Source organism: Ambystoma mexicanum, chromosome 4p (assembly GCF_040938575.1).
Source record: "Ambystoma mexicanum isolate Mex_15411 chromosome 4p, UKY_AmexF1_1, whole genome shotgun sequence".
Taxonomy (NCBI): domain Eukaryota; kingdom Metazoa; phylum Chordata; class Amphibia; order Caudata; family Ambystomatidae; genus Ambystoma; species Ambystoma mexicanum.
The window spans coordinates 1259299455-1259312448 of NC_090927.1; the positions used below are offsets into that span (position 1 = coordinate 1259299455).

At 43.5% G+C, this 12994-nt stretch overlaps 1 protein-coding gene across 3 annotated transcripts in view; it reads right to left on the minus strand.

Moving 5' to 3' along the window:
• SPRTN (SprT-like N-terminal domain) overlaps window positions 1-12994 on the minus strand; it is a 349183-nt gene that overhangs the window by 25338 nt on the left and 310851 nt on the right. The window contains exon 5 of one of the 3 annotated variants that reach the window (XM_069606940.1): window positions 11841-12847. The exons of the other annotated variants lie outside the window; for them this stretch is intronic. Coding sequence (XP_069463041.1) covers window positions 11916-12847 — 932 coding nt within the window. The 3' untranslated portion in view covers window positions 11841-11915. Of the gene's footprint in view, window positions 1-11840; window positions 12848-12994 lie in introns of those variants that run through there. 3 annotated transcript variants of the gene reach the window in all.

The following is a 12994-nucleotide window of genomic DNA, read 5'->3' on the forward strand; positions in this document are numbered from 1 at the left end:
GAGGGTTCCTCTCTCGGTCTGCCCGATGTTACCCTGATCCTGAATGTTGAATAGGCGAAATAGAATCTGGCGAGCATCTTGTTTTGGACACAAGTTATGAAAAAAGGGATGCTGCATATAAACAGGCTGGCACAAACTGGGGGTGGCAGGATTTGGGGTCCTCCCAACTGGCACCGTCCTCGTATGGGGCAGGACTGGCTATGGATTTCTCCTTGAAAAGGGAATTCAGAGGGCTTCAACAAGAGATTAGGAAGAATTGGGTTGAATATATAGTGCTCTGACATTGAAATATTGGTCTAATGTCACCAATAGTTTTACATGCATTAGGGATATTTTGAGGGATCATAGCAGGGAAGTGGTACTTTGATTACCAACAACATCTGGGCGTGATAATGAGGGTTGAAAAAGGGCACCAAATTTAGATTCTCTAGTGTCCAGTAATTTATGAGAATAGTGCCTTGTACAAATGTTCTTTTTGTGGTACTTCCTCTTTGGGCGGCTGTGACGAGATTCTCAATGAAACAAAGACAACCAGAATACATTTTTAGTTTTATTATTGGGAAAAAAAATAGTCTTACAAAAACAGACATTCCGGGTTTGCAGGTTAGGGGTGATTCCTATACTCTGCCTCATCCTTTGAGTGGGTTCCGAAGCCCAGTCTCTTTAGCACCCAACTGTCTAAAGCTGGCCCTACTACAAAAAACCTAAAGGCAGTAGCCTTAACTAACTTCCTCAGGTCCTTTTTCTAAATGAACTAGCGGGGTAGTCTGCCCAGGCTCCTTTCCTCCAGATGATTGCCTCTCAACCTTTTCTTCACTCTCGCTGGTCTCCTTTCGCTGCACACACTGTCTCCTAGCCTCTCTTTCGCCCTGCTGTCTCTGCTCTCCAACTCTTCCCGGATCTCATCTGCTTCCCTCCTGCTCTCGCACCTCCCCCACACTAGTGCCACCTCTACTACCTCACACTTTCCTCTCCTCATCTACACCCACCTGCCTCTCCCTCCCTCCTGATCACTCTCGCACACTCCTCTCACATGCTTGCTCTCAAAAATGATCTTCAATCACTCTCTTACTCAGAGCAAACACACATTGATACCACTCTCTCAAACCCAACACCTTACATTCACTATCTTCAAACACACCAAAAGTCTTCTCCAAGTCCTGCTCCACCTGATAGACATTTTGCTTGGGTCTCTTGTTTTTCTTTCAACCTCACCCAAACACCTCTCATGGCAGACTGACTATTGGAATTTTATAGCCCTCCACTTCCTGCCTAGGTTTTCCCTGCTTCTATTGTTTACACACGTCAGCTGCTTCCCCGGCTCAATCTCTAGCCAAGCTACCTTTAACTCCTCCCATCTCCTACCCTTGTGGACAGAAATTTCCCCCCAAAAGTCTTGCATGCGCCCCTTTTAGTCTCCATTTCCTTCCAGTTTGCCATGCGGTCTACACATAATTTGCTCTTTGCTCCTCTCCTGGATCAAATAAATCAGTGTCCATAAAAGATTTGAATAGTGGTCCCTAGTGCTGCAAGGTTCTCTGCTATCCCTAACTGCTGCTCCCCTGTAGCACGGCAGGGCTATATTCAGTGAGTTTTTGATCTCCCATTCGGCTTCTCAATAGGGAAGCCAATCCCATTTCCATTATGATAACCAGGCCGTTTCCTGTCTGTTATGTCCACGTACATTGTGGTACTTCCCAGGATGTTACTGCCTCCCGGGAATCACCCAAAAGATTAGAGAGCGAGACCAAGTCAGGAAAGAGCCTGATCGGGTAGTGGAAGAGGTACCAATGTACATACACTGATCCATACCTACATGAAGCTGTGGTACCCCACTCCTCCCCCATGCCACCTCTGGGATAGGTTGCCCTGGTAAGCCACCTACCCCAGGTTGAAAGGGGTCCATAGTCCTACCCCCTTTGACAGAGTCAACCCATGACCCTGTCTGTCACACATCTCCAATGAGGTCAACTAATACGTTTCTACTCCGTTGTAGTCTTTCCTCTTTGAGCAGTGTTCTTTGTCTCAATGCCCACTTGTCAGTTCCTCAATTATCAGTGACATCATAATTTGTCTATTTACTTGAGCTTTAAAGAAAAGCAGAAGAACAAAAAGTTGTACCAAAATAATTGAATTGTGGATGAATGCCGTTTCAATTTTAAAAAGGTACAAAATTGTAGATTACTTCATTGAAACAGCAAACAGGGGGGTACGTGGTTTTCAAGTAAACGATACTCAAGGCATAGTGTGGTGATCTGATGGCATTCTTTCTCCGTCATCATCGACACAATGATTTCTGGGACAGATTCCGCTATGTGTAGTAGCCTTACTCTGCTGAGGCCAGGCTCCAGGAATATCAGGTAATAAAATTGCAGCAAAAAATGTCGCGGTAAAAATAATCACGGCACAAAAACGGTGGTTTGACCCGGTAAAGGTGTATCCCATTATACCATTTAAGGGTAGCGGGGGTGTCCCCCTCGCTCTTTAAATGGTATAATGGTCTGGGAGTTGCGGGGGTGTCCCCCGCATCCTTTACATGATTGCTGACCACAGCATTTTTGCCACAATATTTTGTATTCACGCCCATTTCTGCTACGATTTTAAGACATGGAACAGCTCCAGGGACATCAATGTATCAAAATTTCAGGGGTAGCTGAAGTGACATCACAAATCTGATGACATCATAGAAGTGAGATCACATTACCTTTGACTGACATCACAGGAAGTGATGCCATATGATCTTTTTCCATCATGACATCGCACAGTGACATACAAGTGAATGATTAATAGAGCAGACAAAAGGCAATTTCAGTTTTCATCCAAATATTAACTATTGTCCGTCACAATATGTAATGGGTACAGCTATGATGTGCTAGGTGCTTCCTTATGTGAATTGACATAGTGTACACTCCTTCAGTAAGTGCTTGTGGTGGTGGGCTCCCAACTAACAAGCAGTCAGTGAATGGGACTAAACACACATCGAGTAACAAGTGATTTGTTTCAGGATGACTGTCTTTTCAGCACCCAACGTTTTCTCTAAGTGTCAGGATCCGGTTAGCAGAGGCTGTGCCAGGGATACCAAGGATGTGGTTTGGAGTAGCAGCTGGAACCTCTAGCTATCCCCTGACGTATGTACCCTCACCTGACTAAGGAAAAGGGCAGAGTAGCTGGATTAGATCTGGCCAGTCCCAGTGGCACCTGCAGTGACGTCGCTACCGGGAATGGACCTGGTTAAAAAAAAAAAAAAAAGGGAAAGCCGGAAGAGAAAACGAACAAAGTTAAAGGGACAAAAAGTCCCATCACACATCCTTTGGGCAAACCTAAGCAGAACTTAACCATACCAGAAATATTGGGCGGGAAATTAAAAGCCACTCCTTGTCCAGTAGAAAAGGAAGGCCATGAACGAGATACAGGTCAGTCACAACAAGCAATTGCAGCAGCGAGGTTGCTATGGAACTTGCATTGGCAACTCCACCCAGGATTGTACCAATAATGAAATCGACTTGTTTGGAGTGCAGCAGAGCTTTAATAAATAGTGTAAATATTCCGCTGCAGGTCGTCCATCAGGAACCACTAGTGCGGGTGAATGGTGTAACCAATAGTACGCTTGTGTCAGAAGAGCTGCCTGGGGCAGCAACGAGGGGGATGTAAATGAAGCATGTTTTAAATGCATTTATATTGACAGTAACACACCACACTTGCCAACCAACACTAATGATGAACGACTGAACCAATATGCGTGTTGTGTGGGCCCAAAGAGGGTACAGTACTGAGACAAGGTTCCAAGGGGTGCTATGCGTCTATCTCACAGGACTCATCACAACATGCTCAGAGGTTGTTGACTAAAGCCTGTGGGTTGGGGGACAAACCAGGGAACGATATTTTAAGCAGGAGACAATAGTTTGAAGGTCTTGGTAATGATGGCTTGGACATAAACGGTGCACACTTTATTTATGAAAAGTTATGCCAAAATTTGAAAAAACCTCTGACTCGCTCTGGTGCAAATCACATGAATGTTAAGTTTTCAATCCTGAAAGGGGCAAGGGGTAGAGAGGAGTCTGGTGATTTGATGCAGAGAAATGGGGACCACAATGACAAACCTAACAAGTCAACTGTTACAAAATGGGATAACAGCCTTAAATTTGCGTCCAGTAAAAAAAAAAAACAGGCCCCTTAACTTCTTTCGGAGGGCATATTGTACCAAGACAGGGTATTAGTCCTGAACCGCTCTGCAGTCCTGTCTGTTTTCAGAAACTGTGAACTTGAGTGTTATATCAACTAGAGATATTGCGAGCGGAATTTGTAGCCCAATGCCATACGGATAGAGTTGTGCTCGGATTTGATTCCAAAGTGGTGTTTGTGCTAATACTGAAGGCGGCTCAGACACTGAGGCATCTTGGGTTTGCCATTAGAACTATGGACATGACTGGGGATCCACAAACGAGGAGGAGGGCCCTCGCCACTAGTGATGAACAGCATCAACACACTAATTATCCTCAACAAATCACTGGTACAATGAACGTGGGTAATCGGGACAGGAGGGTGGCACTTGACAGAAGGGCAGGGAAGGGGGGGGGGTCGAGAGGATTCTGGATTGGTCCTGGGTGGCATCGACTCTAAACCCAAGTCGTGAGTCACAGAAATCAACATGCAGACTCGAGCGCCGGCAGCCTTCAAATTAGCCACTTGGAGCACGAGAGGCCATAGACATCTTGTCACCAATCCATCCATGGGGGCTCATGTTGAGAAAGCTAGATTAAATCTGTCTCCAAGAGTTCTGGTTGACGGAAGCGCCACGAACAAATGGATATATTGTGACTTCACAACTGGCAAGCAATGGTTCGAGGGGGAGACCGAAAGGGGGCCTCGTTACAATGTGTAGATCTGATCGTGGTCTAAAGCTCATAAAAAAATTAAGTCAGAACAGGACTTCTGGCCACTGAGTGGGAAAGCCACAATGAATTGATGTCCTTACAACTCTTATTTTGTAGTATTTACTGGCATGAGGATGTAGAACAGCTAGACTCCTTAGAAGCTTTGAGCACTTTTTCTGTGGAATGGATGGAGCTCCATAGAGATGGGCACGTCATTGTCCTTGGTAATTTTAACTCACCATGTTTTGATATAGATGCAGATGTAGGTTTATCATACTAGTCAATCACACGGGACAGTGCTAGGGCTGGTGGTCCACAGGTCTTGGGGGGTAAATGGCAATAAGCTGAAAAGCTGCCTAAACATTGGTTTGTACTTTTTGAATGTCTCCACCAACGTCGATATGGTCAAAGTAGATCTGCCCTGGACTACTCTTTCGACAACTTTTTGATGACCAAATGTAGCGACTATGAAATAATCAGAAACAACTAGAGTGATCACAGCTTATTGACTTGTTCATTTAATTGGTCACAGGGAAGCGGTCGAGGGGAGTATGACAAGGACATTGGGCTTAACCCTGCCTATAATATAAAAATATGGAACCAATGTAAGCTAGATAAGGTGAACCAAGAAGTCAAAAAGGTATGGTCAAAAGCACCATCTAGGACTGGAAATTGCTGACGTTCACACATGAGACCGTCAGTGACTTCTTGCATGATGTGATAGAGAGCACAATTGGTGGTAAACGGAACAAGGGTAAAGCTAAATGCCTTATTAACAAGAAAACACACAGATACGAGGCAGTCGCAAAAAAGAAGAAAAAAAAGGAGGTCCTTTATCTAGTCAAGAAAGAGAATAGAACTGATGATTGTTTGATGAAAATTTAAAAGAATCAGTTTGAAATATAGGAATTGAGTAAAAAACCATAAAGCATTAATGGTCCAGGAGGACACAGAGGACATGCTGGGATATCTCCAGAAGAAGGACTTGCGTTCTTTCTGTGCTTTCAGCAACAGCCAAAATAAAAGCTATGGGGAAAGCATCATCAATGCAGTTCAGAAGGCCACTGGGTTCGGCACTTTGGAGCCATCTATGGCATTGAGGGGGGAGTCAATAATGGAAAAATGTAACCATGAAAGTTGCAACAGTCGATAATGAGCTTGTGGGGGTAATTACCTATGGCATGGATGATGTGTTAGAAGCCATCAAAGGAGCTAGCACCTCTAGAGCCCCAGGACATAATAAAACTACAAATAGGTTGTTCACAGGAACCATGATGGAAGGGGCAGGGATTTTGAAGGTCCTTTTTGACGATATCTTGAGGACAGCAACATACCCGTTAACGTGGAGGAATGCGTACATTATCCCAATTTATAAAAAGGGTAGCAGATCCGATGCTAATAATTACCAACCAAACTCTATCCTAGATGCGGATAGCAACATTTTCAAGAGTTGGATCCTGAAGCACTTGGAAGCCTGGGCACTAAGTAAGAACCTGATTTCACCTTTTCAGACCAGCTTCCGAGAAAAATCATGGCACAAACTAGAATGGATACTCGCCGAGCTGTCTTCAGGATCTAGTGAATAAAGGAAAATATCCTGTCATGCATCTGGCGACCTTGGACTTATCCAATGCATTTGACACAGTTTCAAGACCCTGGGCGAAAGTAAAGAAGTGTGGCATCCCAGATTGTCTATTAAAGTTGATAATCAAACTGCACGAAGATACAAATGTCCAAGTCAGGCTAAATCGGGAGGGCACTTTATCCGAAAAGATACACACAAGTAACGGGTTGAGGCAGGGGTGGATTTTGGCATCTTGCCTCTAACCTATACGTTGCAGATGTGGGTTTTTCATTGGAGACAGCCTCCTTTGTTCCCCTTAAAATTGGAAACATGGCAATAAGTTGGCTGGCTTATGCCAATGATTTTGTTTTAATGGATTCTACACAAACAGGCTGTGTCGTCGCTTGAAGGCATTTGAAGGCTTTGTGAGGGAAAATTATCTTAACATCAACTCTTTATAAATAAAAAAAAAAAAAGTACTGTCGCTTGTGAGGAGAACATAAAAAAAACAAGTTGCTATGGGAATGGTATCGCCCTAGAGAAGGTCAAGACCATTATCTACCTTGATTTCCTGTTCATTAGTTCACCAGACAGAGCCTTTCTCCGGATTGAGAGCGAAAGCAGATCATTATATTCCACAAGTGAAAAGTAACAAGTTTCACTACTGTAAGTTCGCAATGGTCCGAATAATTACATATTTTTAGGGTAATTTCAGCCCAAAACTGCTACATGGTATTGAGTTACTGGAGGACTGGGCACTGGACTAGCTCACTTGGATTGAGGATGTGATCTGGCATAAGGTATTGGGGGGGCTCCAAACTCAGTGCCAGTGAGTGACATTAGACATGAATTTGGGCTAACATCCTTCAAAGCCAAAAGGTTATTGGCACATCTTGTTACTGTACAGGAAATGTTTGTGCCCTCGTGAAAATACTTTGTATCAAGCTATTGTTGAGGTCATGGTACCCAGGCTGGACAATTTCATTGACCGTTGTGAAACTACATTCAAACAAAGAATCAGGATGGGAGAGCCCCACACTATCGAGATTCAGGATATTTTAGTTTAATCTCTGAATTTTAGTAATGATACATACAATATATCACTTATTTGCGTAAAGACAGATAGACGGACAGTTATACATTGGGTATTTAGGTGTACCGTTGGGTACCACCCTCAAGAGTGTGGAGGGTGGTACGACGGCGCGACGCGACACTCCAGACAGACGCTTCTGCTCAGGCACTCTACCAATTGCTTGCGCCATTTATTGACGCTCCCACCATCTGGAAACCCCGGTTCCAGAATCAGTACTTTGGCCTAACACCCTTAGCAACAGTGGACACTGGGCCACTGCTTTCACCAGACTTTACGCATGGTCGAAAATCCTCAGAAGCTTTTACCGCCACACCGCTTGTCGGTCCAATATATCATAAGGACAGTGTTTCATTCCTTCACCTCCATCCTGAAGAAGGCCATCCTAGCCACCTACGTCCAGCCCTCGTACCCCGTGGCCGAAACACTACAGTGTCGATCCATGACACAACTCCACCTCATATTTACCTGTACACACCTGTTGAGTTTTTTCTTATGACAATACCCATGGACCAACTAAGGTCCTGGGCTGCATTCACTCTTGTGTTGTGAACCCATGTTCATTGTGTATCCAAGAGATTTTGCACCGCCAGAAGGCTAACACCCTGCACACTCTTCAGGGTGGTACCCAACGGTACACCTAAATACCAAATGTATAACTGTCCATCTATCTGTCTTTATGCAAATAAGTGATATATTGTATGTATCATTACTAAAATTCAGAGATTAAACTAATATATCCTGAATCTCGAAAGTGTGGCTCTCCCATCCTGATTCTTTGTTTGAATGTACATTCACCCTCCTGGGCATATCAAGACCTAGCCAGGCGCCCTGTACTATTACCCGTTGTGAAACTATACTAAGCAAATTGGAACCGGCTAAGGATGATCTAGTAAATAACCCAGAACAGGTTAAAAAAAAGGCTCTTTCAATATGACTGGTGCCTAAACATTGAAAGCTTGCACGATTATAAGACTTTTTCCCCAATTGTAATATGAACATAAAAGCAAAGGGACTGTTGCCCCTTATTTGGTGAGTTTTCCTAGTGCCAAGATCAGGAATGACTACATGCGGTTCTGTTGGAATCCATTTCCAACAACGGAGGTTCTGTTTAGACGGAAAATGTTGTTGGTGACAGAGGTTGTATGCAAATTTTGCAAACGGCAAGGTAACCTTGAAACCTTGAAGCACTTGTTAACAGAATGTTTTACACTCCGATCTAGGAGGCATTGGCATTTTCAGAAATATTTTGACAATGTTTGCACAAATCAAGAATCCCTTTGGGGAAAATGCATTAAGGGTACACAAATGGCAATGGTGGTTTAAGTGGTAACTTTCCTTAACAGCCTGAATTTAAATGACTTTAACCAACATGTACCAACATAAATATGCTTTTGACAGGAGGCTCACCGGACCTAAAACTTCTGTAAAGATCACATTTGATGTGGACAACCGGGAAACCGGCCCTTCTAGGGCTCAAGAGGAAGCAACCACAGAAGGAAGAAGGTTGGTCCTGGGTGGGAGAAGCATTGGTAAAGCGCAAGGAATAGCCATCCTGGCCATGACAGTACAAGATTAAGGCAACCTCGGCAGTCCAGCGACCGCAACAAGAGAACAGCGGCCAAGAACTAAAAATGGCATCTTGGAATACCAGAGGGTTCTACCACTTGACAAGATCTAGTGATGTCAACCTGGGTTCTTAGGATATGTTATGCCTCCAGGTAATCTGGTTGCTGGAGGCCCCCTACCCGGAGGGGTATGAGATGATTACAGCCTTGGCTGCGTGAGGCGAAAAGGGCCGCACCCGTTCTCAGGTTTGTTGATAGCCCTAAAAGCAGGCTCTGGGATGAATTTACAGAAAATTCTGCTCTAAAACCTTGTACTGTCTTGCGGTCTTAGTGAACTGGATACATGCTCCAGAATGGACCAACGTTGGAAAGATGGGAAACCTGGTTATAATAACTTGCTATTGGAACCCACAGGCTGCCACTAATGAAAGCTTTCTTGAGATAATTAGCAACATTATGGAAGATGTCTTGGAGAATACCAACGCCACCTATATAGTGGTCTGTGGAGATCTGAACGCTCTAGGTTTGCCCCCTCTATCAAGCAGGAGTGGGCAAAAGTCTAATTCCGAAGCTATGAAGAGAGGAAAGTTATGGTTAGGAATAATTAAATCCTGGGTCATGCAGCAAGTAAAAGTGAAAGATGACAACACCTTGAACTTGATCCCCACTTGGGAAAGAGGAAGCCAGGTGACCCAGGCAAAACAGATTGACAAAAAATACGGTAGAGTCTCGCTCATGGAGGCCATCAAATTCTACAAAGGCAAGGTGGTGCCCATACTCGCATATGGTGTGGAGGCAGCTCCTGATATTCCGAAAAGGCTTTGGTGCAAACTTGAAGGCAATGGGCCTCATTACACGGACGGCGGTGGTCCAAGGTGCTATTAGCACCTTGGTTCATGCCGGTAAAATACCGGCACCGCCTTGGTGGGGCGGTATTCCAAGGTTGGTGGGGCGGTAATTCCCCCTTCCCCCATAGGGCAAAATGGGAATGGGGAAGGTGCTAATTACGGCACCGCAAATTGCAGTACCGTAATTAGCTCCCTGGTCCCTTTGCGGGTTGGTTTTTAACGCCTGCAAAAAGCAGGCGTTAAAGTCTCCAACACGCAAAGGGACCTTGTAGTAAGGCAGTAAGGGTCAACGGTCACTGGTACCATTAACGGTGACCGTTAAGCCTTACCGCCGTCCGTGTAAGGAGGCCCATTGTGTGGCGAAAAATCTTAAATTTGCCAAACACAACACTAGTCTCTATAATCCGAAGAGAACTAGGCCTCTCGTCACTCTACGCCACAGTAGAGTGGAAAGGGTTGGCCTTGTTTCGCAAGGCCCTACTCCCACCCAGTACAATGATCTTGAAGCTAATGGAACGCGAAGTTGAAAGGATCCTCGGCCTTGCTGACCAAGTGGGACAAGCACAACAGGAATAAACTGGAAGAGATAGGCTGCAATGTGGAGGTCCTGATGACGAACCCTATGCGAGTCAAAAGGAAACTCATGGAGTTTGACTGGATAACCACTGAGGAGAACGCAGGGGCTTAAAAAAGTGTTAGTGACTTGCCAGCTAAAATTAGGAAGTTTAACCAGCCTCGTGCCTATCTCTTGAAATTTCCTAACAGAACGTATAGGGAAACCTTTATGAGAATGCGGTTTAACATGATTTTAACAAATGAGATCGAGGAAATCCGGGGTTTGAGCACGTCCAAAGCTTGCAGATTCTGCTGGAACTCTGACCAGGTAGAGTCACTCAAGCATGTGATGATGATTTGCCTTGGGTTGATCACGGAGCGACAGCTGTTCCTGAAACGACTTACGAGACATTTTAGCACATTGGACGATGAGTCCAGATGGGTGGTGTTGATCAACAGTGACAAAACATCTTGGGTCATTGCCGCCGTATCTTTTATACGGAAGGTCTTTCCACTTGCAACATGATCCCAATGGGACGGAAGAATGTGGTCATGCCATGCAATGCCAAAAAAAGGTCATCAAGACCAGAGAATCGACTCATCGAATGACTTGGAGCAAGGCCAGGGTTGATGGAGACTTCTAAGCCCTTGATGGCTGGAATTGAATTCTTAATAGTAAATACTACTATTGATTTTTTCTGTACTTTTCGTGGGGGTGGAAACTAAGGGAAGGATTGTTAACGGGAATTTGGTTAAAGAATCTATATAGTGAATGACTGAAGTTTGAATTGGATCTTTTGGTCTGCTCTTAATTTTTGTAAAAATTGCTATGCAATTAAATCAAGTAAAAAAAAAATAGGCTGTTATAGTCTTCCTACCTTCTAGTCACAAATGCTCTGGCTTTATGGCATGTATACACTTTTCTTGTTTCCAGGGCATAAGCAATTGATGATTGACCATACTATGAACTGCATTGTTAGCTACAAACGCTCTCGTTTTATGGTACAAATACATTTTTCTTGTTTTTAGGGTGCAAGCAATTGATGATTGACCACATTATGAATTGTACTTTCTTTTTTAATCTGTGTATTCATTTTTTTTCTTAATATGTTTTGTTAAGGTTGAATTTACTTTAACCAATAAACACATTTTTTTTTTAAACATAACACAAATATCACTAACCCAAACAGTGAATCGTCACCTTCTATTCTTTAGTGTTTTAAGGTTGGAATTGGAATTGTGCATCCAAATGGTTAAAATCATCAGGGAAACAATAGACAAAGCAAATACATTGTACTGCTAGTTGACCACTCCATTCAAAAACATCTGGAAGACCGTATCTACCCAAGCCCCTCATTTTATTAACATTTAAACATACAGACCTTAATTATAGACAATACATATTAATATACTGTATTAAAATATAGCCTCTTCACTTAAGAAAGAATTGGTTAGACAAGAATCTAAATGTTGATTAATTTTAGACTGCAAAACCTGAGTTTGACAGATGGGACAGCTGACGTTTGCACTTAAACTGCTAGTAAAAATGGTAGGTACAGTAGAACTTGTTACTTCAGTACTGGTACTCCCAAGAACACTTGTGGTGCAACTACTTCCTCTGACTGGGACACCAACATTCAGTGGTTTTGCAAAAAAATCTGCAATTGCCCTTTCATTGTCCATCTTGGGTCGTTTGTTGGGTTGGCCCCCATTGTTAATGCTACGAGATCCTTGAGACGAAGAAGGAATTGTTGGAGATGTTGCAGTATCATGATTTGAAGTCCTTTTTTGTGCAATACTCAATGACGGAAAACTTGGGACCTCCTTTGTTGGTCTCGTGACTGAAGGTTTTATGTTGCCGAAGACTGGAAATACACGCGTGCTAATTGATCCCTCTGATACATCTGGGGACTTTGAAGAGTCAATCACCCCAAATGAAATACTTCTCTTAGCCATACTGGATGATGAAAAACTTTGTGCATCCTTGGTCGGTGGTTGATCTGATGTTTTACTGCTGCCAAAAACTGGAAGTATTCTCACAGGGGAACCATTTATATTTTTGAATGCCTTGGTGTTGGCCACTGATATTTTCTTCTTTTTAATGACAATCTCATTACCGTGGTTTTTAATAGGACCCGAAATCGTATTATTCTGAGTCCTGCTGGCAGAAGTCTGAGAAAATCTAATATGATTTTCAAGTGTTGAGTTTACACATTCAGTTTCAGGTTTCAGAATGTTTCCTGGGCTTCTTACTTTAGCCCAGTGGGAAGTTGCACTTTGTTCTCCAAGTTTATAACCCTTCCCACTGAAAGGAATTATAGTTTGTAGATGAACACCTTCGGGATTACCTGCAGCATAAGGGAGGAGAGGAGGGGGACGAAAAACAGAGGTTAGATCTAAACATATGTAATACATTATGTTTGTTAAGTCAGTCACTTATACTAAAACACATATCAGGGACATGTCACAAAATGTAAAACCTACTCACTGCAGTG